A 27,495-nucleotide genomic window follows, 5' to 3' on the forward strand; every position below is an offset into this window, starting at 1 on the left:
TGCCAGCGTAATTTACGGAAATCCGTACAGCCTGCCACGTCATCATGTCAACGCAATTTTAAAAAATATGCCACATCATCAGTTTGTGCAAGTTTTGAGAGTCCAGCTTTATTTAAATCCTTTATGTCACTCGGAGCCCCATCGGACGGGGTCCCCATAAGTTGGTAGGACTTCTTCTTCTGTTACTTGTTCTTCTTAGGGTTTAGGCCCCTCGGCCGACATCTGCAAGTTGGCTCCATTCTTCAGGGCTTTGACACGTCAGCAGTTTGTTACACATCCCAAGAGAGTTACCTCCTAGAAAGAAGGATGATGATCATAGGATTGAGCTCATGCCAGGAAGCTCTCCTCCTAGCAAACCTCCTTATCGAGTTTCACCAGCTCAATAAGAGAAGATTACGTCACAAGTCAATGAACTTGTGCAAAAAGGAATGGTAAGACCTAACTCTTTGCCATTCCGTTCTCTTGTCTTATTAGTGCACAAAAAGGATGGTGCATATAAAATGGGTGTAGACTATCGCACATTAAACAAGATGACAATAACGAACAAATTTCCAGTCCCAAGGATTGAGGGTTTGCTGGATAAGCTACAAGGGTCTACATATTTTAGTAGAATAGACCTTAAAAGTGGTTATCATCAAATACAAATTATACTGGAAGGTATTCACAAGACAGCCTTTAGGACTACTTTTGGCTTGTACGAATATCTTGTCATGCCTTTTGGGGTCGACAAATGGTCTAACCACATTCAATTGAATGATGGAAAGAATTTTTCATGTACCTAGGGCTTACACTGGAGTATTCTTTGATGATATCATAGTTTACTCTAAGTCCTTAGAAGAACACAAAGAGCATCTCAAAGAATTTTTCATGTACCTAGGGCTTACACTGGAGTATTCTTTGATGATATCATAGTTTACTCTAAGTCCTTAGAAGAACACAAAGAGCATCTCAAAGCAGTGTTTCAAGCATTGCAAGAGAATAAGTTATTCATTAATGCAATAAGAGTGAATTCTTCTTAGAAAAGATTCAATATTTAGGTCATTTTATCTCAAGGAATGGTATCCATATGGATCCACAAAAGCTTGAGGTGATAAATACCAAGGAGTCCACATGAGGTACGAAGTTTTATTGGAATGTGTTCATACTATAGAAGATTCGTTGCAAAATTCTCAGCCATGGCAGGACCACTACACGATTTGACCAAGAAGAACGTCAAGTATGTATGGATTGAAAAAGGAGAGAAAAGCTTTCACTAAGCTTAAAGAGAGACTCACGTCTCAACCTATCTTGGTGCTAGCAGACCTCTCAAAGCCATTTGAGGTCCATTGTGATGCAAGTGGTGATTGCCTTGGAGTTCAAGAAGGGCACGCCATAGCATATGAGAGTCGCAGTTTGTACTTTGATGAGATGATTCTTGGCATCTATGAAAAAGAGCTTCTAGCTGTCTTACATGCCTTTGATACGTGGAAGCATTACTTACTTGGGACGCCCTTTATCATTCGAATAGATCACCAGAGTCTCAAGTACTTCATGACACAAACCAAGCTTTCTGACAAACAAATGAAGTGGGCAAAATGCCTTTCGCAATTTCATTCTCACATTGCTCATATTCATGGCAAGCACAATCAAGTAGCCGATGCACTCTCACATAGTCCTTGATGCAATGCTGTGTCAATGATTTAGCCTCTATGGTAGATGAGTATGCTACTGAACCGGATTTTCGAGATGTTATGTCTACCATAGCACTAGGGAAGACGCGAGAAACATACGTGGTTCAAGATGGCTATCTTCTCTATGGCTCTCGGCTATATGTTAAAAGTTTAAGAGATAAGGTCATGGATGAATCGCATTCTCTACCATATGTTGGGCATAGAGGGATTCAAGCAACAATGAATGCGATTGAGACATTTCTTTTGGCCTACAATGAAAAAGGATATACAAGAATATGTGATTGAATGCATTACTTGCCAAAAGATCAAATATGACCTTGGAAAGTGTCACCCCAAGTGATGACGTGGCGGCCCGAGAGCAAAAACCCTAACCCTAACTGTTGCTGAAACCCTAATTTTGGAAACCCTAACCCTAAAACATGCAAACCCTAAAACCTACCAAAAACCCTAAAATTGCAAAAACCCTAACCCTAACCCTAAAGGTAGCAGGGGGAGATTTCGTAAAATGCGCAGGCATGACACGTGGCAGTGTACGGCAGATCCCGAAAATCGTGCCGAAATTTGCGGAGGCTGCTTTCTGCGGCAGATTTGCTTTTGTTCAACGCAATTGCAGAGAGAGAGAGAGAGAGAGAGAGAGAGAGAGAGAGAGAGAGAGAGAGAGAGAGAGAACTCCATTGCTTTATTTTTGGAAGCTCACGAGAGAGCTTGTGCTTTATTTTAAGTTTTTGGGGCTCTGCTTTTGGCAACCCTTGTAAATAAATGTGGTTTGGGCTCCCACTATGCAGAGCATCTGGACGCAGAGTTTGAGAGTGAGACCCAACCACTCTTGTACTTTGAACTCAGATTAATACAAAAAGAAATACCGAAAGGGGCGCCAGTCTTTGGGGCCAATATCTCTAGGCACGGAACTCCGCTGGGCCAATGCAAATCTATTGTGAACTGTGAAGTGTTTTGAAGTGGTTATTTGGTGCTGTCGCGATTGATTCTTGACTTCGAGTGTCCAAGTCTGTTATAGTGGTATCAGAGCACGACCGATTTCTCTTCTACGGGAAATCCGATCCCAATTTTTTTCCGCGGTACCTATGGTTTCACGCAAGGATCAGTCGACTCCCTCTGCATCCGAAGATGCAGAAAGGGATCACAACGAAGATTCCGACAGAGAGTATGGCCCGCCTCGGCCTACTCAGGCGGAGCCACGAGAGATGGAGTGTCGTCAATTGATTGGCGATGCAACAAAGATGATGCTCAATTTTGCGAAGAACCCAAAATTGGCAAAATATATGTGCGAGACTTCTTTTAAGGAAGTGCACGAGCAGTGGCACAAAACCACAACACCACCCCCGAAACCCGCTTTCATGAAGAAACCTTTTGCTCACAAGACATATTCAGAGAAGGAATTAGAAGAGGTGGTTGATTCACTGATTACTCAGCTTTTTGACGCGCATAACAAAGCTAAAAAGCACGGCAAAAAGCAGAAGAAAGGCACTGACTTCCCGGGATATTTGGGTCGTCAGTCGACATTCGATAAGGCAAAGAAACAGAAGAAGTGTGTTCGATTTGAAGGAGTACCCAGTTCTTCTTCTTCTTCTTCTGACAGTTCTTCTAGCTCTTTGGATTCGAGCGAAGAAGACAGAAAAGGCAAAAAGCGAAGCAAGAAACAACGCTTCGGAAAGGGCAAGAAAAAGGCAAAGAAGTCTAAATCTCGCCCAATGAGTGACAGTTCTACAGAGGACTGGTCTACAGACAGTTCAGACTCCGACGACGACAACTTTTATGCGAACAAGAAGAATTTTATAAAGCCAACCAATATGACTTTCTGGAAGATAAAAGCAAGAAAGTCCGAGAGTTTAAGGAAGGTGGACAATCAATCAAATTTGACACTGATATAAAGATGCTTCAAAGGCTTTGTCTTTTATACAGCAGTTTGACATCGCTTTCGCGAGAGGACGCTACTCAGAGCACTCCAAGATTTAGAGAGCTGCCTCTTATTTTAAGGGGAATGCTCGAACTTGGTGGTCCACGCTTCTTTTAAACAAGATTGCGCCAGTTAAATGGCTGAAATTAAGAAGCTTTTTATTTCTTCTTGGCTAACTCAAGAGTATGAATGCGATATACGAGTTGCTTGGAACCATCTTCGGATGACCAAGAGAGATACAGCGGACACTTATTGCGAGAGATTTTGGAGCTCTTTTCTACCCGCCTCTTCATTCAAGAAGATCTCGTTCAGAGAACAGATTGAGCGGTTTACCTTGGGTCTACCTACAGAGATCCGAGATCACTGCTTGGAACAGAAGTCAACTTCTATTCAGGAGTTGATGAGTCATGCGAAACGGGGCTTTGCCATTCACTCCGGCAGTCTGACCTCCCCACCGATGAGGTCATGACACAACGAACTGAACAAACTTCAGCGAATGAAAGTAGAAAGAGAAGAGCAACCCAGAAAAGAAGGATGCACGACCCAAGCTTACTCCTCAGGAGAGAGCTCGTATGATCATGGAGGGGAAGTGCTTTGGATGCGGGGAACATGGACATATCTCCGCGAAGTGTCCTAAAAAGGCACAAAAAGAACATAATGACAAGGACGACGAAAGGCCTAAGAGTTTGAGAGCAGCTGAGGAACGTGGAAGAAAAGGCAAGATGAAAACAGGACTGGTTCCAGATTGTGTGGGTACCGATCCCAACACCATGGACGAGAGTACAGAACTTTGCCGAGCTTGGGGCAAAGTGAAAAACCAAGAGGCCTTGATCTTCTTTGATGAAGGAGCCAAGGCCAACTTCATTTCACTGGAATTGGCGGCGCGGCTCGAGATCACTCCCGATCGGATGGGACCACTTGCGGAGGCTGTTCTAGCGGCACCCGGCAGGGACGTAGCCATTACACCTGTCATTGGCAAACTTCGGTTGCATTGTCAGGGGTATTTGGGGCATGAGGGCTTTTACATAATGCCTTTGGAAGATTGTGATGTTCTCTTGGGGATTCCCTGGTACCACAAGAACAACGCCGTGGTCGATTATCGGGCGAGAAAAGCGACATTGACTACAGAGAAGGGCAGAACCATTGTACTTGACATTAAACTGAAGGGCGAGTCTGTCCCTATTATATCGGCTTCGGCCATTTCCAAATTAATGAAATCCAGTCTGTTTGTTTACTCGATCTTTATGAAAGAGTTGAGTGATAAGGATAGGTACAATTATGTCTAAACTTGATAAAGAACGCCAAGATTTTCTCCACTCTCACGCTGATTGCTTCTTAGAGGGCCTACCATGCGAGTTACCACATGCTCGTCCTGAAGATCATACCATTGATCTGATTCTTGGAAGCACACCACCGAACCGGCCACCTTACCGTGTGAGCCGAGCCCAGAACAAAGAGATTATGAACCAAGTGAAAGACCTCTTGGAAAAGGGTCTTGTCCAGCCTAGTACTTCACCGTATTGCTCTCCAGTGTTGTTGGTTTTGAAGAAAGACATATCTTGGAGAATGTGCATCGATTATAGAGCTCTCAACAAAATCACCATCAAGGACAGATTTTTGATCGATGATATACTCGACAGATTACAGGGATCCTCATGCTTTAGCAGGATTGATTTGAAGAGTGGATATCATCAGATCCGAATCGCACTGCGAGACGTCTACAAGACAGCCTTTCGGACGACTCCTGCGATATTTAACCGGATGATGGACAGGATTTTTCGAGAGTAGAGGCTATTTGTTGGCACTTTCTTTGAAGATATCATTGTTTTCTCCAAGAATGAGGCAAAACAAAGAGATCAGCTGCTTCAGGTCTTTCAGGCATTACGAGATCACAAGTTAGTGATTAATGCGAATCCTACTAGAGATACACTTTTTGGGACACACTGTCTCAGCAGCAGGAGTGCAAATGTAACTGGCCAAGATAGAGACTATCCGTGATTGGCCCGATTTGAAGAATGTCCATGAAGCTAGAAGCTTCTTGGGATTGTGTTCGTACTACAGGCGGTTCATTCGAAAGTTTGCAGAGGTTGCTTCCCATTTGCATACCTTGACACAGAAAGGAGTCCCTTTCTTGTGGGACCCACAGAAGTGACTGCCTTTTAGGAATTGAAAAAGAATTTGACTACAGGAAAAGTTTTTGATTTTGCCGGATTTGCAGAAGTCGTTTGAAGTATATTGTGATACTTGTGGTCGTAGTCTGGATACGGTCTTAATGCAACAAGGCCAATGTCATTGCCTGTGAGAGCTGATTGTTTTCAAGGCCGGAATTGATAGTATAGATATGTGAGAAAGAGCTTTTGGCGGCTATCCATGCTCTTATCCAGTGGCGACATTACCTACTCGGAGGCGATTTTACGGTTTTTCACAGATGATGGGAGTTTATGCTACTTCTTGTCATGAATGTAGCTATCGGAAAAGCAGATGCGGTGGGTAAACATCTTATCACAATTTACTTCCGGATTGTCCATGTGCAGGGACAAAAGAAATTGGTGGTAAATACTTTGTTCTGAAAGCCGTTGGTTCTGGCTATTTTCGCGATACATCATAGAAACTTCGAGGTATTGGTCGGTCAGTACACCACATACAGATTTTGCGGATGTATTCCGTTGAATACAGAAAGGGGAGATGGTAGCGGACTATTCCATTTGGGATGGCTACTTGATGCGGAAAACCATGTTGTGCGTTACACAGCCGTTGAGGGAAAAGGTTATGACTAAATGCCATTGTCCGCCTTTTACGGGTCACCGCGGCATTGCTACCACCTTGAAAGGAGTAGAGAAATACTTCTTTTCGCCAAGACTCAAGAAGGATGTGGAAGAGTTTGTGCGCAGTTGCTTGGTATGCCAGAAGGTCAAGTTTTGACACGCATAAAGCAAAGGGATTGTTACAGCCTTTTACCCATACTCACCCACCCCTGCATGCCTGAGACGATTGTCTCCGACAGGCACCCCAGGTTCACGAGTTTGTTTCGGAGGGCTATTTGGGAGAACATAGGCACGCAGTTGCAGTTCTCGTCATCGTTCCACCTGCAGACCGACGGGCAATCAGAGATTGCTAATTCAGTGGTACTGGATTTGTTGAAGTCTTCTTTGTTGGATCAGAAGACTAATGGGGAAAGGTTTTTACCTTTGGTGGAATATGCCTATAGAAACACGTTTAACTAGGGACTTGGTCTGGAAGGCTTTGCAGAAATTTCGGGAAAAGACAGAAAAAGGCAACAGATCGCAATTGTTGGATTTGAAATTGAAGGAGAATGATTGGGTGCTCTTACATTATGGAAAGGCACTCTCGAGAAAGAAAAATAAAATGGGAAAGGAGCGGCTTCTTTGAAAGCTTAGCATGAGATAGTTTGGACCTTTCCAGATTTTCCGAAAAGATAAATGATATCTCCTGTGGATTGAAGCTGCCAAAATACTTGGAGGATTCACAATGTTTTTTATGTGAAGTCTCTTAAAGCCTTTTGAAGGCGATGTGCCCGATGATGGGAAGCCAGATGTGCAACCCGAATTGGACGAAAACGAGCAGATACTCGTTCCAGAATAGAAATTGGCACAGAAAGAAAGAAAGGAGGTAAAGCGAACTGACGGTTCTTGGTTAAATTCAAGACCTACTTCGCAGTTATGCGAAGCGAATGGAGGAGGAAGACCTAGCAGATATTCCTCGGAATGTGAATCTTTACCTTGAAGCTTTTGATTTAGCATAGTCTATTTCAAATGGAACCCATAATTCAGCTTGGCTGGAGATCTGGTGCAGTGGGATGCACAAGTGGGGAGTTACTCTGCTCCTTTGTCAACAAATGCCTCAATTTTTGAAGACTAGAGTCACTGATGTCTCTTTGAGCTTCAGGGATACTGAGAGCTGACAGTATTCTACTGGATGACTTTATGAAATGGAATTCTGGAAAATATGAAACTGACATGTTCTTGACTTGTTTAAGTACAAGAACTGATAGGCGAAATGACTGCAGCATTTTGGTCTACTTGATCTTGAATAGACATGGTTGCAATAGGGGTTAGTCAATTGGACATCGATGAGGTCTCGACTAGATCTAGATGCGATTGGTAGCTACAGTCGATAAATCATGGTCTAAGATTGAATGTTGAATGTCATGTGATGTCCTGTGATGTGACTGTCGATTGGTACATGTGCTAGATGTGTGTTCCTAGTGCGTAGGTACTAACAGTCGGTGTCTGTTAAGACGGTTTATGGCCTCTTTCTGTTTTGCAGGTGTAATCGAGGGCGATTACAACGCTTTCAAGAGGGGGGTATGTCACAAAGTGATGACGTGGCGGCGCGAGCGTAGAGACCCTAACCCTAATTGCTGCTAAAACCCTAATTCTGGATAAAAGAAAAGATAAATGATGTCTCCTTTAGACTGAAGCTGCCTGATACTTGGAGAATTCACAATGCTTTTCATGTGAGTCTCTTGAAGCGTTTTAAAGGCGATGTGTCCGATGATGGGGAGCCTGATGAGCAGCCCGAAGTGGACGAAAATGAGGAGATCCTTGTTCGAGAACATATATTGGCACATAAAGAAAGAAAGATTAAGGGTAAAGCGATGAGGCGGTTCTTGGTTAAATTCAAGGACTATTCTGCATTGGATGCGAAGTGGATGGAGGAGGAGGACCTAGCAGATACTCCTCAGATTGTGAATCTTTACCTTGAAGCTATAGTCTATTTCAAATGGAATCCCGAAATCAGCTTGGTCGGATATCTGGTGCAGCGGGTATGCACAAGAGGGGAGTTACTCCGCTCCTTTGTCAACAGATGCCTCGATTTTTGATACTAGAGTCACTGATGTCTCTTTGAGCTTCAGGGATACTGAGAGCTGACAGTATTTTGTTGTAATGACTTTATGAACTGGAATTCCTGATAATATGATACTGATTTGTTGTTGACTTGTTTAAATGCAGGAACTGATAGACGAAATGACTGTAGTATTTTGGTCTGAATGATCTCGATAGACATGGTTGCAATATGGATTAGTCAATCAGGCATCTATGAGGTCCTGAGTGGATCTTGATGCGATTGCTAATTGCATTGCCGATACATCATGGTTTGAGATCCGAATGAATGTTGAATGTGATTTGTCATGTGATGTCGTGTGATGTCAAGTGATGTCCTGTGATGTCGTGTGATTTGACTGTCGATTGGTACATGTGCTAGATGTGTGTTCCTAGTGCGTCGGTATTAACAGTTAGTGGCTTCTGTTTGTTTTGCAGGCGTAGTCGAGGGCGATTACAATGCTTTCAAGAGGGGACGTATGTCACAAACTGGTGACGTGGCTGCCCAATACACACACACACCCCCCCGCCTTACTGCTGAAAACAGGCTGCTGAATTGCAGTGTACGGACTCCCGTTGAAAATACTGACGTGGCAGGCAGCGTACGGATTGGCGCGGAATTTGCGGCGCGTTTTGCGAGATGCTGACGTGGCAGCAACGTACAGAAAATCCATGCTTTTTCTCTACGCAAGGGCTGAAAACTTTCTACGTTAGAGCTTTTTGGGATTTGCTTTATTTCCACTAAGCAAGTGAGAGGAGATGCTTTATTTTGATAATGCTTTTGGGATAGCTTTTGGGGCTCTGCTTTTGGCATCCCTTGTAATCTCTTTATAAGTGATGTTGGGCTCTCACTTCTTGGAGCATCTGGACGCAGAGTCTGAGAGTGAGTCCTGACCACTCCCTTGTACTTTGAGTTGTAGATTAATACAAAAAGAAATACCGAAAGGGACGCCAGACTTTGGGGCCAATATCTATAGGCACGGAACTCCGCCGGGCCAGTGTCTAATCAATTGTGAACTATGAATTGTTTTGAAGTGAATTCTTGTGGTGTCGCGGTAGTATCTCGACTTGGAGTGTCCAAGTCTGTTACAAAAACTATCCTTTTGAAGATGCTAAATGGATGCAAGAGCCACAATTGAAGGATAGTATGTCATTTGTAGCTACCTACAATGAATCGCATACAAAGCCCTAATGTTTTTACATCGATGTATTCAATGAAAATGCAATGAAGAAGAGCAGGATTCTCCCTTTTGAACTCTGCCATCTCAAGTTTTTCATTAATGTTTAAATGTAATGTGTGCATATCAAATGTTGGACACTCACGGCAGAGTTTTTCCCGAGTACCGAGCTGACTTGCAATCTATTGCGAAGAGTGTTGTCAGATCCATATGAAACTTACGTACGAAACGAGGTTACGTAGGTATGAAACGGGTTTCAAATATCTTTCGAAACGTAAGAAATGCGGTATATAAAAAACTAAAAAATATAATCATATTTAATTAATCTAGTAAAATTTCCTATAAACATGGTTCAAAACACTTAACCTTATAGACACAATTAAGAAGAAAAAGATACAAAGAACACGTCATGTGATGCATCTCATTGGCAATCGCTACTAATCTAGTAAAATTCGCAAACACGAGTTCAAAGCTAGACCATGCCACAAACTACAATCTTCACCATTTTCAAATAATAGTCGATGCAACATAGAAAAAAAGATATCTCAACCATTGAGCATTCAAATGCTCAAAATAAGAACGATGAGACTCTTCAAAACAATTGTGCACAGATTTCCACGATAGAAATCCCTTAAAAGTAAAGCAGGGTTAAGGTATAAGCAACGCGTTTCATATGAAAGAAACGTATTGAAATGTTTCGTAAGTTTCATTATGGATAAGAAACGCGTTTCTATGCAACACTGATTGCGAAAAGGTGCTAGTGCTAATAGGGTAGGCATATTTGCGGCATATTTTCTCCCAGGTGCCAAGTAAATTGGCCATCTACTGTGGAACCACGTCCAATGTGCTAAAAGTGGATCCTGAGCAAAAAAACCAATGGACCAAAGATACCTCTCTTGAATAGAAGCATAGTTGAGGGCGACTATGATTTAAAGGGTGGGGTAATGTTTTTTGGTCTACTTAAATGAATTTCTCTCTCTAGAATTGGCCAATCTAGTGAGAGAATAATAGTAGTAGAAGGGCCAATTATGTACAATGTACAGAGGAACGTGGTCGTGAACTACAGAGCTCCAAAATTTGAATGCATTCTTTAGAAGTGCCAATCGAATTCAAGAAGGATTCAATCTGGATTTTATGGAGCGAAGACGGGATATTAGCGAGTCCAAAAGAGTCCGAAATGGATCTCGAAAGCCTCCGAAAGTGAGAAGGATAACCAAAAGGTGGGAATGGGAGCCAAGGTGTTATTGTCCACACATGCCAACTTAAATGGAGGTAAGGGATGTGGTTCACAAGCCTTTCATGGAAAAGAGAAGGTGAGAGGAGTGGCTGTAAAAATAGAAAATTGCTTTTACAAGAACTTGGGTGAGTTTTTTTTGGAATAATTCAAAAAAGAAGGCGTTTCTGTAAAAAAGGTCGAGGCGACTTATGGGAAGTGGCGAGATGAACAACTTTGTAGTTCAAAGTTTTTTCTTTTTGAGGACCGCAAGAGAGCAATTGACAGCAAGGACTGGACAAAATTCGACCATTAATAACAGAAGAAGAGAGAAGTTTCAGAAAATGGAGGAGACAGTCCCTGACTGACTGAGGAACGAGTACCTCAAAGAGCGGAAGTGTTTTGATTGTGGAGAACAAGGGCACATCTTTGCACGGTGCCCCATAAAGGCACACAAAGGACAATCAAAAGATAGGTTAGAGAGTTCCGGAGCAGTCGAAGAACGTGGAAGGAAAGGAAAGATGAAAACAGATTTGGTACGAGATTGTGTGGGGACGGACCCAAGATTAGATGGATGAAAGGACAGAACTTTGTCGCGCTTGGGGCAAAGTACGAGATCAAGAAGCTCTTATCTTCTTTGATGGAGGAGCCAAGACCAACTTCATTTCACCTGAATTGGCGGTTGGAATCACACCCGACTGAATGGGACGACATGCACAAGCTGATCTAGCGGCACCCGGACGGTGTCATTGGGAAACTTCGTTTTCATTGTCAAGGTATTTAGGGCATGAAGACTTTTTTACATCATGCCTTTGGAAGGGTGTGACGTCCTCCTAGGAATCCCCTGGTTCCACAAGACAATGCTATGGTTGATTATAGGCAAGGAAAGCGAATTTGAAGAATGAGAAGGGCACAAAAATTGTACTTGATGTAAAACTGAAGGGCGAGTCCGCCCATTAGTAGTGGAAATATCACCCAAGAAAACTCGCTTTGGTAGCTCCCATGACCATGAGGTTAGAACCAGTAATGGAAATGATAAAAGGAAAGGCTCCTATGAACGAAGAAGTGCCGATCATCTCACAAAGTGATGTGGTCATTCAAAAGAAGGTAGGAAATTCTTTCAATTATATTGCATTCATTTCATCACGAGTGATTAAGAATGAAATATCACTTTGAAAACATTGAGTTGTTCTTAATCGGGGAAACTACTTCTGTAACAAACTGTTGACGTGTCAAAGCCTAAAGAATGAAAACCCTAATTTCTGCCAGAAACCCTAACTGCTGAAACCCTAATTTTGGAAACCCTAACCCTAAAACCTGCAAACCCTAATTCTGGAAAACCTAACCCTAAAAATTGCCAAAACCCTAACCCTAACCCTAACCCTAACCCTAACCCTAACCCTAAGGGTAGCGTGGCAGATTTCCGAAAATTGCGCTTGCGATGATGTGGCAAGCTGTACGGATTTTCGTGATTTATGTCGGTAGCTTTTTGGCTTTGCTTTTGGACCAAAAGCCTTTAAGTTTGAAGGCTTTTTACTGTAAAGTGCTTTTTAGGCCAAGGGCCTTTAAATATGAGGTTAGGGCTCATTCTCTGGCATGCTTCAGTACGAAGGTGCAGAGTCTCGAGTACCTGCTTGTACTGTGTTGATGCAATGTAAAGAAATACCGAAAGGGGCGCCAAGGTATGGGGCCAATACTCTCTGGGTGGAATTCCGCCACTCCGTGTTGCATGTCATCTCTCTCTCTCTCTCTCTCTCTTAGTTTTGTTGTTATTGAAGTGCTAAAAGTCTGTTCAGTCTGCTCTTTTCTATTGGCACGTGGTGCCCGTCTTGTGACAGTGGTATCAAAGCATCAGGCGTGTGCTTTTTTGAAAGCATACCGGTCCTACAAAAGAGCAGACAGAGCTATTGGAATTTTATTGGGGGGTTATCTTCGCCCTCCAACCCGGACTTATTAGCCACTCCCACCCTTACTTCATCGCGCATCTGGCGCGCTCCCATCTTCACCGAAGTGTCTTACAGGGCATAAGCCAATTAAGAACCCAATACTTGGAATTCATGACTTCCGCAGAATATTTGCAGTTTCTGTTCAGCGAGCTTCACGACATTCTTTCGCGGCATCCTCAACATAATCTTTCGATGCTGCAAAGTTTTCAACAATTTTTGAGCTACATGTTACCCCCTCTGATGCCCCAGATGGTACCTCCGCCTCCGGCACCAGAAAGTACGAGAGGTTCCAATCGACAACCTTCTCAGCCGTCTGTTCCGATCGGGGAAGTCTTCAGGAATATGGTGCAGCCATCTGACCTTGATCCAATGCAACCGCCTTTGACACCGCCATTGCCTCCACCTCCACCACCACCGCCACTAGGCTACAATGTTTGGAGCCCATATGGATACCCTTATTATCCATATCTGGGACATGTGCCTAGCCAACCCAAAGATTTAAAAGATGGTGGCACGACAGTCAAATTTTTCACTTTTTCCGGGTTGAAAGATCGCAAGAAAGCATTGCAGTTCCTATAGCAATTCGACAACATCTATGCTTTGGGGAACTATACAGAAGAATCCAAGATTTTTCGAGCAGCGGGATTTCTTAAAGATAATGCTATGCAATGGTGGAGTTCAATCGCGACACAACCGCATGCTCCAAGGACTTGGCAAGTTTTCAAGACAGTTTTTGCGCGTAGTGACATGACTTCAATGTTTGAAGTCCGGATTTTGGCAGAGTGGGGCAACTTGAAAATGCTGGCCACCGATACCATGGACGACTATAACCAAAGGTTTCTCGACGTGTACCTTCCGGTGTCCTTCTTTAAGTTCATTCCCTTGGAGGACCAGTGCGAGTGCTACACCATTGGACTACCATCACCATTGCAGGAATATTGTCTCTCCAAGCAAGTCTCTACCATGCAAGAGCTTATGGACCATGCCGCGGTCGGCTACAAGCTCTTGAAAGGAAAGTTGGAGTTTACCACAGATCAACCTTCGGCCACTAACCAAAACCCCCGGCAACAACGAACAAATTCTCGAGAATCCCGTGAAAACCAACCTCAAGGGCCTCGTTTGACACAACTTGAACGAGACGCCTTGTTACAAGAGGGCCGATGCTTCGAATGTTTCCAAACAAGGCATACGTTCAATACATGTCCTGAGCGAGCCTCAACGTCCTCAGTGCAACCTTCTGCTCCCACGACATATAGATCCCCGCGGCCACCTCCGGCCAAGAAGCCTAGACCTGCTATTGGACTAGTACCCGATATTTATGGTATACACCTCGAGAGTTTTAATGAATTATGCAGAGCTTATGGAAAAGTCAACGGCTGAAACCCCTTATTTTCTTTGACCTCGGAGCTATGGAGAACTTCATCCATCAAGAATTCTTGAAGCAGATGCACTTTGATTATGATGCAGAGGGTGGAGAAATTGAAGCTAAGCTAGCCACGGGGCAAACTCAGAAAGTTGTACCGCTCATTGGTGCACTTCCAGTGACTATACAAGATTATCATGGAAAAGCCGATTTCCACATTATGAAGTTGGGCAATTGCGACGTTCTCTTGGGCATGCCCTGGCACGACAAGAATGATGTAACTCTCCAGGTCCAGAACCGAACCATCACTGTGATGCAGAAGGGCAAGCCCCTTGTCCTCAAAGTTGGATTGTTCGAACAAAATCCCGAATGACCTCTCTAGTTGTTTTCTACTTAGATACTTTTGAACATTGTTTGAGAAAGTTGTTTGAACTTTGTTTGAAATGGATGCTATCTGTTTTAAACCTGTCTTGGTGCTGATTTGAAATGTTTGACTCTGGTTTCAACACTGGTTTCATTGATTGGTGATTTTTACTCGCGAGTTGAGAAGTGAAAAATACTGTCTTGATGTTGTTTGAACCTCGGAATGACGCAGGCCGATGCCTGGGGAGCGTTTCGTTGTATGCTAAAAAACCTCCGAACGACGCAAGCCGATGCCTGGGGAGCGTTTGGTTGTATGCTTGAACCTCCGAGCGACGCAGACTGCGGTCTGGGGAGCGTTTGGTTGTACAGTCCTCTGAGCTCATGGCCCGGACCTTTTTAGGTTATTTACGGGGAGAGTGACAAGGTAGTCGTTGAGTAGCTTCATACCGCAGACCGTTTGTCTCGAGGGAGTGCTCAGTGGCGTTGTTTGTTGTGTCTTGTAACATGCATATGTGAGCATTTGTGTTGCATTGTGATGTGTCCATTACTGAATATTCCTAATTGGATGAGATTTCTTGGGTATGTAATTTTAGTGCATCAAGACACCCGTGGAAGATAAGTACGGTTTGGGTGTGATGGCTAATTTTACTACGCCGAAATATCAAGAGTTCCGATCTGGACGAATGGAGAAGCTAACTCCTTGATCAACAGCCGAAAGGAGAAGCTAACTCCTTGATCAAAAGAGCAGGAAGGAGAGGCTAACTCCTTGATCAAAACAACCGAAAGGAGAAGCTAACTCCTTAATAAAAAGAACAAATTGATTGTCCCTCGGAAATTTTTGAGCTAACTTGAGTTGTTTTGCAGATATGCTGTAATCGTGGACGATTACTCTCTTTCAAGAAGGGGAGATGTAACAAACTGCTGACGTGTCAAAGCCTAAAGAATGGAAACCCTAATTTTTGCCAAAAACCCTAACTACTGAAACCCTAATTCTTGAAACCCTAACCCTAAAACCTGCAAACCCTAATTCTGAAAAACCTAACCCTAAAAATTGCAAAAACCCTAACCCTAACCCTAATCCTAAGGGCAGCGTGGGAGATTTTTGAAAATTGTGTTGGCATGATAATGTGGCAGGCTGTACGGATTTCCGTGTTTTGCGCTGGCTGATGATGTGGCAGGCTGTACGGATTTCCGTGATTTACGTTGGCAGCTTTTTGGCTTTGCTTTTGGATCAGAAGCTTTTAAGTTTGAAGGCTTTTTACAGTAAACTGCTTTTTAGGCCAAGGGCCTTTAAATATGAGGTTAGGGCTCATTCTTTGGCATGCTTCAATACGAAGGTGCATAGTCTCGAGTACCGGCTTGTACTGTGTTGATGCAATATAAAGAAATACCGAAAGGGGCGCCAAGGTTTGGGGCCAATTGAAACGAAGGCGGAGAATGGATCTCTCGGCTACACAGACCGCCTACAGATACGCGTCGGACGAACCACCCGACCATAGCCACCATCCGGCAGCTCCCCCATGCTGGGGCCAGTGTCCGAGGACGTAGGCATGCACCTGTAAGACCGAGCGTCCCATACCACCCGGCCTCACCTCCTCGAGATGACCTTGCACACTCCTAGCCTCGCGAGCTAACCATTGGCACTGTGCCAGTGGGGGTTGATAACTGTCAATGAGGCCTTGGCCTCCCTTTTATAATAATGGCCGGCCACATTGGCCGTGTTCACACTACGTTCGCCCGGACACTGGATGCCCATCCCGACGGCATCTGGGCTAGATCCCCTCTCCTGTGAGCGGGACATAACACCAATACTCTCTGGGGTGGAATTCCGCCACTCCGTGTCGCGTGTTGTCTCTCTCTCTCTCTCTCTCTCTCTCTCTCTCAGTTCTGTTGTTTTGAAGTGCTAAAAGTCTGTTCAGTATGCTCTTTTCTATTGGCACGTGGTGCCCGTCTTGTGACAACTTCATTTGAATCTTGCTTTTTAAAGAAAACAGTTGAATAACTAGGAAGGAATTGGAAGATGATATGTTTTCTGAAAATAAGAAAGAATGTTTGCCTAGGAAGGACTCTCAACCTGGGTAGAGGCAATTGCGACGTTAGTTGATATCATGAACCGAATGCCAACCTTTTCAGTTCCAGGCAAGACTCCATACGAAGCTTATTTTGGTAAGAAGCGCGACGTCTCCCATTTTCGGATATTTAGGAGCTATGTATATGTCCATGTACCGAAGGAGCAGAATCCAGAGGGGGAAGTTTGACCCCAAGTCCAGGAGAATGTTTTTTGTTAGCTACAACTCTCTTTCCGAGGGATATCGACTTTATAATCAAGAGAAGAAGGATGTTGTATTCAGCAGAGTGATGTTGTCTTTGATGAGTTTTTATCTTTAGAGGGGGCTTGTGCTCTCAAGTCTTCCACAACCACCCCTGATTTGCCGATATATGGAGACTGAGATTCTGTTTTGCCTCTTGATGAACCTTTTAGCTTCCGAGGAGAGACCAGATGCTTTTGGAGGGGTGTTGCTTTTCACAACAGATGCTTTTGGAGAGGCCAAGGGCCTTCAAATATGTGTATTGGGCACTCACTTTGGCATCCTACCTTGTGGAGCAGCAGAACAGAGCCCCAAAGTTGTAACCTGCTGAAGCAATATAAAGAAATACCGAAATGGGCGCTAGGGTTTGGCGCCAATGCAGTCTGGGAGTGGAACTCCACCACTGCGTGTCAGCTCAGTTGTTTTGAAGTGCTAAAAGTCTGCTCAGTCTTTTCTTTTTTGTTGGAACGTGGTGCCGTCCCGTTACTCTGTGATCGGCTGCTCAGCTGGATAGACGGTAAAATCACTGCAATGATATTGAATTGAACTGAAAGCAACAAACTGAACTTGAAATCACACATAGGGACAATAGAGAGGGAGGGAGTTCCACTCTTAGAAGCACTGGCTCCCAAGTGGGTGCCCCACGGGGTATTTCCTTTTTATTACTCAAAACTACGGTATAACACCTAAGTGAGACCACTTGCAAAATTTAAGCTTACAATTGGTGCCCCGGCCTTTAACTCATAGGCTGGGGGGACCAAGAGCTACCAAAAGCATCTGTTTTCACCAGTTCAGCGAATAACTTTTGGCCAATAATCCACGTGGCATCTGCAAGAGAAACATGTGTAGAAATCTACCATTGCTAGCATGCCTGTAAACTCTGCCACCTCGTCAGTGCCTATAGTCCCAAAGATTTGCGCCGTGTTTCATGATGTCCTTACAGCAGTCCTTTTGCTCTTTGATTTCTGCTCCGATCTATCCATACAGTGGATTATTGCCACGTCATCAATCAGTGACTGGTAAGCAAGGATAGTCACTAAGTAATGGATCAGTCTTGGCATGCAGGTTTTGCAAACAGGCTCTTGGTGTTCAGCAGTTGTCTGCTGTGTGTTCATTGTCTCTTCTCTCCTGCACCATTGTCTCTTTTGCATCGCCCCTCTTCAATGTACGCTGGCATTTATGTCATCTTCTGAGAATGTTAGGCACTGCTTCTTTGTTTGGTTTCTTGTATCTTCTGTTCTTTGAGTGTGGATGAAGACTCTTTTTTGCGCTTCATGAAAACCTAATGAATTTATACAGGCTGGAGTTGAAGGAGGCTGTGACAAAGCTGTCGGAAATCTTCTCTACATGGTATGATCTCTCAGCTTGTCAATGCGAAAACAAAATGAGTCTTGCCCTGAATTCTGAGCATGTTGCTGCATAGGTTGCAACCAAATTTCCGAACAATGCATTAAACCATCGAGCTGGTTTTCTAAAGTATATTACGAGTGGTCAAGTGAGTTTTATTCCCTTTAGCTTGCCTTAATAAGGTGCGTTTGTGACTATTTGTGTGAGTTCCCTTTTGTCTTTCATTTTTAGGTCAAAAGTACTCCTCAATTGGAAGCAGCTTTTTCTTTCTTCTCGGGTATTGGACCTGACAATTTCAATGAAGAAGATTTCGAAAAAAGTTGTGGTGTTGGTGAGGAAATGTCCCTTTCAATGATTTTAAGCTGATTGTAGGGGCTTTGTTGCAAAGTTTTGTTTTGACCTTAACTTGACGTAATGCATGGTGTGTCTCATAAATAGTGAATTTTGGAGATTACAGCACCCTGAAGTTTTCAGCTACATTTATTCAAAGCTGTGCCAAAGTTGGATTGATAACCATACGTATTTGATCTCTTTGTAGGAGTGGAAGTGACTTTAGAAGAAATCAGAAAAGTTGTTGAAGCTGTCATCGAGGAGAATAAAACACAGATTCTTGCTGAGCGCTACAGGATTAATGGTATGAATGAGATTAAATTCCCAAATAACTTTTCTTGGAGATGCTAATGAGGTCTAACTTCTCTCACTTGTAGTTGGTTTGCTACTTGGCAAAGTGAGAAAAGAGTTACCATGGGCAGATGGAAAGTCTGTCAAGGTATGGAGGTTCTTTGAAAACTTAAATTTCTGCACAGTTTGTTTTTGTCGAGCACTTTCTACTTAATCCACTTGTTTTTCCTTATAAACAGGAAGAAATGGATACGCTGATGAGAAGTCTGCTTGGAGAAAGAACAGAAGAGGATGATGCAAAGCCTGTCAAGAAGAAAAAAGAAAAGGCTCCAAAAGTAGCAGTGAGTTTTGTTTAAGGCACTTTTATTTAACATGTGTGGGCTTTGGGAGTTTGTACAGTTTCTACGATGCTGAAAATAGGAAGTGCCTTTCGTCATCTCGTTGCTCTCATACTATGGCTGGCCAAATGTTTTCTACATGTTTTAGTCCACTGCTTCTAAATGAACAGCTGAAACAAACATCCAAATTGTTAGAATGCAAAGGAAATGAAAGGGTTTGTATCCTTAGAGAGGGAAGATTTTAGCAAAGAGTATTACTTTTGAAATCTATACGTTGAACACCTTGACACATCTGACATGTCAATCAAGATAGTTAAATGTGAAGATTCACAAACATATTTCTAACAAAATATATTTTACAGGATGGAGCTGTTACTCCAAGTGCGCAGTCACCTCAAACAAAACCTGAAGCAATCAATCCGTTTTCTGATTTCCCAGATCCTCAGAAAAATATCCAGGTGAGTATGATCTGGTGCAACTTGCAAGTAACGCCTATTCTTTCTCCTTTTCTTTCTTCTTGCTGGTTCCCATCCTTTTTGTTTTGACAGGTGCACCAGGAAATATTTTTCAGTGATGGCAACATCTGGAGACCGAAAAACACATCTGAAAAGCTTGAAAGGCACTTGCAATTTACAGGTGGATGCGTTTACACACGATTCCCTCCTGAGCCTAATGGATATCTTCACATTGGACATGCTAAGGTTTGCAAATCTTAAAAGAAACATTATTCATAGTTATCCTCATAGACAATCCAATGACAACCGTTCCCCCTCCCCCCCCCCCCCCCAAACAACAACAACAAAAACACACAACACACACACACACACACACACACACTTTTTTTTTTAATAGTAATGTCAGATTGAGTTACTAATGGGAAACCTCAAAACGAGGAAAACCCATAGAAAATATTACAAGCGGTGAATCAGAAACAGTCAAAGTAGAGCTCGTAATGACTGAAGGGGAGCTCATCCAAGTCATAGGCAACCTGAAGAAACTGATGAAGAGAAGTTTTGAAGAAGGATACATACTCCACTTGAATTTGCTGAAACATGAGGAAATTACGTGCTCTCCACACTGTCCATAGCACCCAGAATCTAACCCAGCAGTATGCGTACGGCCGAAGTAATGGCGGAAGAACTCCAAAGAGCCAGAAAAATCTATCAAAATGTATCCGAGGGAAATGCGTGCAAAGAGCTGTAGGATGCAGTCCACAAACTGTTGCATACGGGAACAATACCACAATAAATGTGGAATATTCTCAACGCCTGCACCACAACGAACACATTGCGAGGAGGCCGATCTTGTGGAGTGAAGAAATTTGCCCACTGGCAGCACCCCAATTATGCATCTCCACATAAACAATCGCTCCTTTAAAGGTAGCTTTGCATGCCACACTTTCATAACCTTACTTTGCCACCATGTAGCATTCTTATTCATATTCCACACCTTGTTACAATGTTCTCGAATCCAGGAGGATGACTACAAATGGCAATACACTTTCTTTGCAGATATAGAGTGAAACGAAGAATCAACGTAATGCCAATCAAAGATTTGATCCTCCACAACCAACAGCGGAATAGGAGATATAGAATCAACCAGATCCTTAATGGTGTTCCATATGTGCGTGTAGTGCATTCCAAGTCCCAAATTAATAGCATCCTGTTTGAACGAGAGCACTTGTCAATCCGCGTCAAGCACATCTAATATCCTTTCAATACCTTTCTGGGAGAGAAAGTAAGCTTGTGTAGGAGACTGCTTGTTGGAATCACACAGCTTGGAGAAGACGAAGGAGGCTCAAGGTACACATCAGAGAGTGTATTACTTAGTGTGCAATGGAAAGATAGATTGCCCTAAAATGATGGGCGTATATACAATGCACGGGGAAAAAAACCTCCTAAAGAGCAAAAAAATGCCCCGGCGGTCCTAGTGTGTTCACACACATCACTACCACATGTATATGGTAACAAATCCCCCCTGGAGTGATGCGGTGAACGAGAGCTGGCACATGAGTAAAGGGAAGTGCCATGCCTTGAGGACATGATCAGTCCACAAAGGGGAGTAAACCCAAAGCTTTGCGGAAAGCTTCAAGCTTCTCACGAGACAATGCCTTTGTGAAAAGATCTGCAAGGTTGTCCTGTGTTGGCACATAAGCCAAGCTGATCTCTCTTGCTGAGAGCCTCTCCCTAACATAATGGTAATGCACCTCAATTTTCTTTGTGCGAGCATGAAAAACTGGGTTCCTCGCAACTGCCAATGCGCTCTGATTGTTAGTGTAGATACTGTTGGCAGTGTCATGTCCAACACCCAAATCAGCCATCAGGTGTCTGAGCCATACACACTTAACCGTAGCTGTGAAGACTACCCTGTACTCAGTCTCACAACTCGAAGTGGCCACAATAGGTTGCTTCTTGCTCAACCATGATATACATGAACTGCCAAGCATGAAACAAAAACCACTTGTGGACACTCGCGTGTCAAAACAACCAGCCCAATCTAAGTCCGAAAAAGCATGTAAGTCTGGCGGCAATGATCCCCCTTGGGATAAAACAAGCCAAGGTGTAAAGTGCCACTAAGGTAGCGGAAAATTCTCTTGACAGCCTGCCAATGCTTAGACCCTGGGCTATGCATAAATCTGCTGACCTGTGAGACTGCAAACTGAATATCCGGCCTCGTGTTGCATACATAAATGAGGCAGCCAACAATAGTTTGATAAAGAGTGACATCAGCAGGATCGCCAGCATCATGTAGACTCAACTTCAAACTTGTTTCCATGGGAGTGGCAATAGGTTTGCAATCCTCAAGTCCAAACTTACATAGCAATGTCTCTATGTAACTTTTCTAACATAAGGCAATACCACCATCACACTGATTATACTGTATGCCCAAGTAATGATGCGACAACCCCAAATCTTTCATCTTGAAAGTAGCATTCAAATCAGCCCTAAATTCATCAATATGTCTCTCATTTGGTCCAGTGATCATCAAATAATCGACATAAAGAACCACAATGAGAAGTACATCACCCTCACGCTTTACATACAATGTGCTTTCTGTTGGACTGTTACGAAAGCCTTGTTTGACCAATTGAGTGTCAGCTTTTTCATACCAAGCACGAGGAGATTGCTTCAACCCATACAAAGTCTTGTTACATTTGCACACTTTTTCCTCGTGTCCTTTTATGACAAAACCGTGAGGCTGCGTTACATAAACTTCCTCAAATATGTCACCATTCAAGAAAGCAGTAACAATGTCTGATTGATGTACATCCCAACCAAAATGAGCTGCCAATGCACATAGAAAATGCACAGTAGTCATACGACAAGTGGGAGCAAAAGTCTCTTCATAATCTATGCCTTTTTGTTGTGCATAACCCTTTGCAACAAGTCGAGCCTTATGGCGATCGATCTCACCATCCGGTTTGAGTTTCAACTTGTAAACCCACTTCGTACCAATGGCCTCTTTTCCAGGAGGCAAATCACATAAAGTCCATGTGTCATTTTCTATAAGTGCATCATATTCTGATTGCATGGCAGCCATGCAATTTTTTGAATTCTGTGCTTCATCAAAAGACAGAGGCTCCTCAACATCATGTAAGCTAGACACAGCCAAAGCATAACAATCTGATGCATAAGATGCATGGCGAGAGCCTGAACGAGTACGACTAGACAAAGGTGCATCCAATTTACTGTCACGCAAAGTGTGCACCAGCCATTTTGGCATACCTCTAGCTTGCATCCTTTCCTCATCATGTACATCATGTTCATCTGCATCAGTAATAGGCTGATCTGTAACATTTTCAGAAACCCCCATAGACTATACATTCGCCTCATTGGAACTTACATTCGTATTTCCACCACTGAAAAGAGGCAACAAAGTGTCATAAATGTCCTGTGAGCTTACATTATTGTCTCTAGTACATGACAGCAAGGGCTGAACAGAATCTTCCACAAACACTATATCCCATAAAACCAGAATACGTTTTGTTTGCGGATGATCCACCCTGTAACCTTTGCTCTCAACACTATAACCAACAAAAATACATTTGACAGCCTTATCATCCAATTTTCTGCGCTGTGTTTGTGGCACCAAAGCATATGCCAAACAACCAAAAACACGCATGTGCTCAATAGAAGGCTTTCTATCATTCCATGCTTCATATGGAGTAATGGACTACAAAGCTTTCGTAGGACACCTGTTTAGTACATAAGTGGCACACACGATGGTCTCAAGCCAAAAAGAATGCGGCAAAGCTTGACTTTTGACCATACATCGTGCCATTTCCGTAAGTGACCCGTTTTTCCTCTCAACAACATCATTCTGCTGAGGTGTATAAGGCACTGTACATTGGTGTTTTATCCCACGACTAGCCAGAAATGCATTGAATTCATGAGACATATACTCCCCTCCTCGATCGGAACGGAGGGTGCCCATAGTACATTTCGGGATATTTTCAGCCATAGCCATAAATTGTTTGAAGCACATAAAAACCTCGGACTTCGCTTTAAGCGGAAATACCCATGCATGCTTGGAGTAATCATCAATGAAAGTCACGAAGTACAGGTAATTGCCTAAGGACGGAGTTTGCATGGGCCCACAAACATCACTATGCACAAGCTGCAACCTGCAGTTGGCCCTAAGTGAACCATCCTTTGGAAACTTAGAACACTACATTTTACCTAGAATACAGCCTTCACAAACATGTTTGATAGGTGCTTCAAGAGGTGGCAAAGAAGCAACCATATCAGAGTTCTGCAAACGCAGCAAACTGCCAAAATTTAGATGACCAAAACATGCATGCCAAAGTTTTGCATCTGAAATCTACAACAACATTTGCAAAATTTTGTTGACAATTGTCATACAAAGTGAACTTATATAGCCCACGGCACAAAAGGCCAGATGCAATAGTTTTATCACCAAAACAGTTTTATCACCAAAACTGAGATCATGAACTGTAAATCTGTCATCCACAAATTTGACTAGAAGTCCAAGTCTAGCAAGTGTGGATACAGACGAGATTCTTCTTGATCCCAGGTACATAAAGTGCATCAACAATTATGAAAGAACTGCCATTTGCAGCAGTGAGCACAATCTTTCCAACACCCTGAACCAGATAAGATGCATTGTTGGCACCAATGACTGAATTCCCATGAGGGACAGACTCGAGAGAGGTAAACAATTCACGATGTGAGGTAATGTGCTTTGTAGCACCACACATGTGAATCTTTAGCAACTGACAAGCATGCATCATGGACATCAGGATTGTAAGTGCACTCTGCGCTAAAAGCCCATTCTGCATCAACATCAGCAACACAGTCTCCTTTCATAGAAGACTCAACAATGACTGCATTTGTAGTGGAACCATAATTTGTAGTGGAACCACCCTCTTTCTTCTTAGCCTCTTTGGCCTTCAACTTACAACACGACTTGATCAAGTGATCATTAGCTTTACAATAATGGCAACGCATTTTCTTTTTGCCCTTATCACCAGAATTTCCAAACGGATTGCTGCTAGCAGAAGCATTAGGAACATAAATTTTTCCACTCGCAGCAGAACCATAAGAAGTGGTTGTATTGCTGTTACCACCCTTTCTTTGGGAAGCAATAAAAGCCTGTTCAACTGCATGCTGCCTAGTCCTGTTTTTTCTGGAAAGTGACTCTTGCAACAGCAATGTGCATAATGCATCAAACTTGACAATTTCAGGATTTCCTTGGGTCATCAATCTCCAAGTACTAGCAAAAGTTTGGTATGAATCTGGTAAGGCATCAAGAACAGTCTGCACAAGGGAACTGTCTGAAATGACTTCACCTGCAGAAATAAGCTGCTCATTGATATCCTTGACACCAGTAAGGAAAGTGTCCATATCATCTTCCTCATGCATAATCTTCAACTCCAACTCTTTACGCAGCAAAGAAATTTTAGCCTCATTGCGACTTGCATAAAGACCAGCCAAAATATCCCAAGCCTGTTTTGCAGATTTTGCTGAACGGATGTGAGGAACAATGGTGCGCTTCATAGACAATGCAATCAATGCATGAGCCTGCGCATCCTTTACATCCCAACGAGCTTGTTCTGCCGTAGGCAAAACAACTGTAATAGCAGCAATCCTTGCAGCAAGACGTGCAACATCCTCAACATCGCCTACATCCTCAGAACCTTGACGTACATCAATGCCCTGCACAATAGTCCAGACGCCCTTTGACACAAGAACGTGTTGCATCATATAAGCCCACATAGGGTAATTGTCCCCGTCAAACCTGTCCTCAACAGCAAACATCTTGAAGATATCTGTGTTGTTGTCAGCCATGGTAAATGCTGCACCTGATGTGAAAACTGCTCGAAAATAGGAGAAATGAAGCGGGAACAACACGTGCTATATAGCACAAACCGTAGAAGACTGTAAGGCACCTGTTATGCAGAAAACGGCAAAGACAAAAATTCTGCACAAAATGAGGAAATTGCTTGTGCAGACCTGCCTGTAGTGGAAACAGAGGCCGAAATGAGCTCCCCCGAAATATTTGTCGACCTGCGAACGTTTGCGAAACCTCATTGTAATCGGAGAAAGTGAGCAAGCGTGTGCTGGAGCAGCCTGGCGACTAAGCCCGGGAGGACGTAACCTGCTATGATACCAATTGTTGGAATTAGGGTTGCAGAGAAACACACACAGCTTGGAGAAGACGAAGGAAGCTCAAGGCACAAAATAGAGAGTGTGTTACTTGGTGTGCAATGGAAAAGATTGATAGCCCTAGAGTGATGGGCGTATATATAATGCACGGGGGAAAAGACCTCCTAAAGAGGGAAAAAATGGCCCGGCGGTCCTAGTGTGTTCACACACATCACTACCACATGTATATGGTAACACTTCTGAACAAGAGTCTGTGATGAAAAACCAAACTCCAATGCAGACTCTCCAATTGAAGCGAATTGCCACTCACATCATCTCTACCATGCCACAACAAGTCCCGTGTAACTATTTTCCAATTAGCCACAAGACTGGAAGCAAGGGGGCATCCAGGTATTTTGGCTTCAAATTTACCAAAGACCACATGTCAGTATGAAGGCTGCCAATGGCAAAAGTTGGTGTAGAAACCGCACTAGAACACAGAAATGCCATCATTTGCGTCTAGGGCTGTTTTTGTTTTATCAGTAGCAATAGGAAAGTGGCCTTCCTTGCTGTAACATGAGAACACAAATGTAGAATATTGAGACCACCACAACGCTTGGGAGTACACGACTTATCCATCGCGAGCAATCATAGGCCTTTTTTCTGGGAGCAAGTAGACCAAAAGTTCTCTAAAATCCAAGACATAAAGGCCCGAAGACGATGGGGTGGCCAATGCAACAATGGCAAGAAACTTTGTATATATGCCACCAAAATAGACTGCACTTACATGCAGCGGCCAAGTAGACAATTTCCAATAGTGCAATTTAGACTTAAGTTTATTCTCAACCCAATCCAATAACTTGGCATGGTTCACTAACCAAGCCATCAGGTATCCAAGGTGTCTCACAATTTGATCAGACTTCACAATCCCCCCTAGCCATAACATAGAGTGCCAATCCATTTGATGCAACGACAACAATTTACATTTTCGAAAGTTCACATGCAAACCTGCAGCCAATCCATAAACATGTAGAGCTTCCATGATATATCGAACATCCTTAGGTTGATTTCGAGGCCAAAACATGGAGTCATCTGCATACGCTTGGGCCACAAAATATGAGGTGGCAATTCCAATCCATGCAAATGGCCAAATGCTATCAAGGAGTCCAAATACAATAACAGAGGATGTGTAGCAATAGCATACAACATAGCACTCAAAGGGCATCCTTGCTTGACCGAACGACCAAGATCCCATAATTGAGTCAGCTCACCATCAATTATTCCGGTAGATTGACTATGCTCATAAAGAAAATAGACCACACGACCCATTCTGGACCGAAAGCCCAATGCCGCCATTATCTGTGCAATGAATTCCCAATGAACAGTGTCAAACGCTTTCTCAATATCAACTTGCATAACCAGTACAACTTATCCTGTATATTTTGCATACTCAAGTCCAATGAAAGCGTTGGCAATATTATCCATAATTTGTTAGTGAGGAATTAATCCATATTGAGCTTGATGTATGCAAGAGAATAAGTGATCCTTAATACGTGTAGCTATCATTATCGACAACAATTTATAAATGATTGGCATAAGCGTAATGAGACGCCAATGTGAGAAGGATTCACACAGTGCTTGCTTGGGTAACAATTTCACCAGTCCTTCTTTCCACGATTGCGGCAAAGATTGTGTAGTCTATGCATGATTTATAGTGAAAAGTAGAGGCTGTTGAAGGGACTCCCAAAAAACGAAGGAAAACTTCAACTGTAAAACCATCCCG

At 43.2% G+C, this 27,495-nt stretch overlaps 1 protein-coding gene across 2 annotated transcripts in view; it reads left to right on the forward strand.

Moving 5' to 3' along the window:
• OVA9 (glutamine-tRNA ligase, putative / glutaminyl-tRNA synthetase, putative / GlnRS) overlaps nucleotides 1-27,495 on the forward strand; it is a 73,080-nt gene that overhangs the window by 15,063 nt on the left and 30,522 nt on the right. For both annotated transcript variants that reach the window (XM_086493772.1, XM_086493771.1), the window contains exons 2-9: nucleotides 18,101-18,151; nucleotides 18,225-18,296; nucleotides 18,380-18,479; nucleotides 18,687-18,782; nucleotides 18,856-18,917; nucleotides 19,009-19,110; nucleotides 19,470-19,565; nucleotides 19,656-19,808. In XM_086493772.1, coding sequence (XP_086349898.1) covers nucleotides 18,101-18,151; nucleotides 18,225-18,296; nucleotides 18,380-18,479; nucleotides 18,687-18,782; nucleotides 18,856-18,917; nucleotides 19,009-19,110; nucleotides 19,470-19,565; nucleotides 19,656-19,808 — 732 coding nt within the window. The remainder of the gene's footprint in view (nucleotides 1-18,100; nucleotides 18,152-18,224; nucleotides 18,297-18,379; nucleotides 18,480-18,686; nucleotides 18,783-18,855; nucleotides 18,918-19,008; nucleotides 19,111-19,469; nucleotides 19,566-19,655; nucleotides 19,809-27,495) is intronic.

This window comes from Adiantum capillus-veneris, chromosome 21 (genome assembly GCF_014529385.1).
Source record: "Adiantum capillus-veneris isolate H3 chromosome 21, ASM1452938v2, whole genome shotgun sequence".
NCBI lineage: Eukaryota > Viridiplantae > Streptophyta > Polypodiopsida > Polypodiales > Pteridaceae > Adiantum > Adiantum capillus-veneris.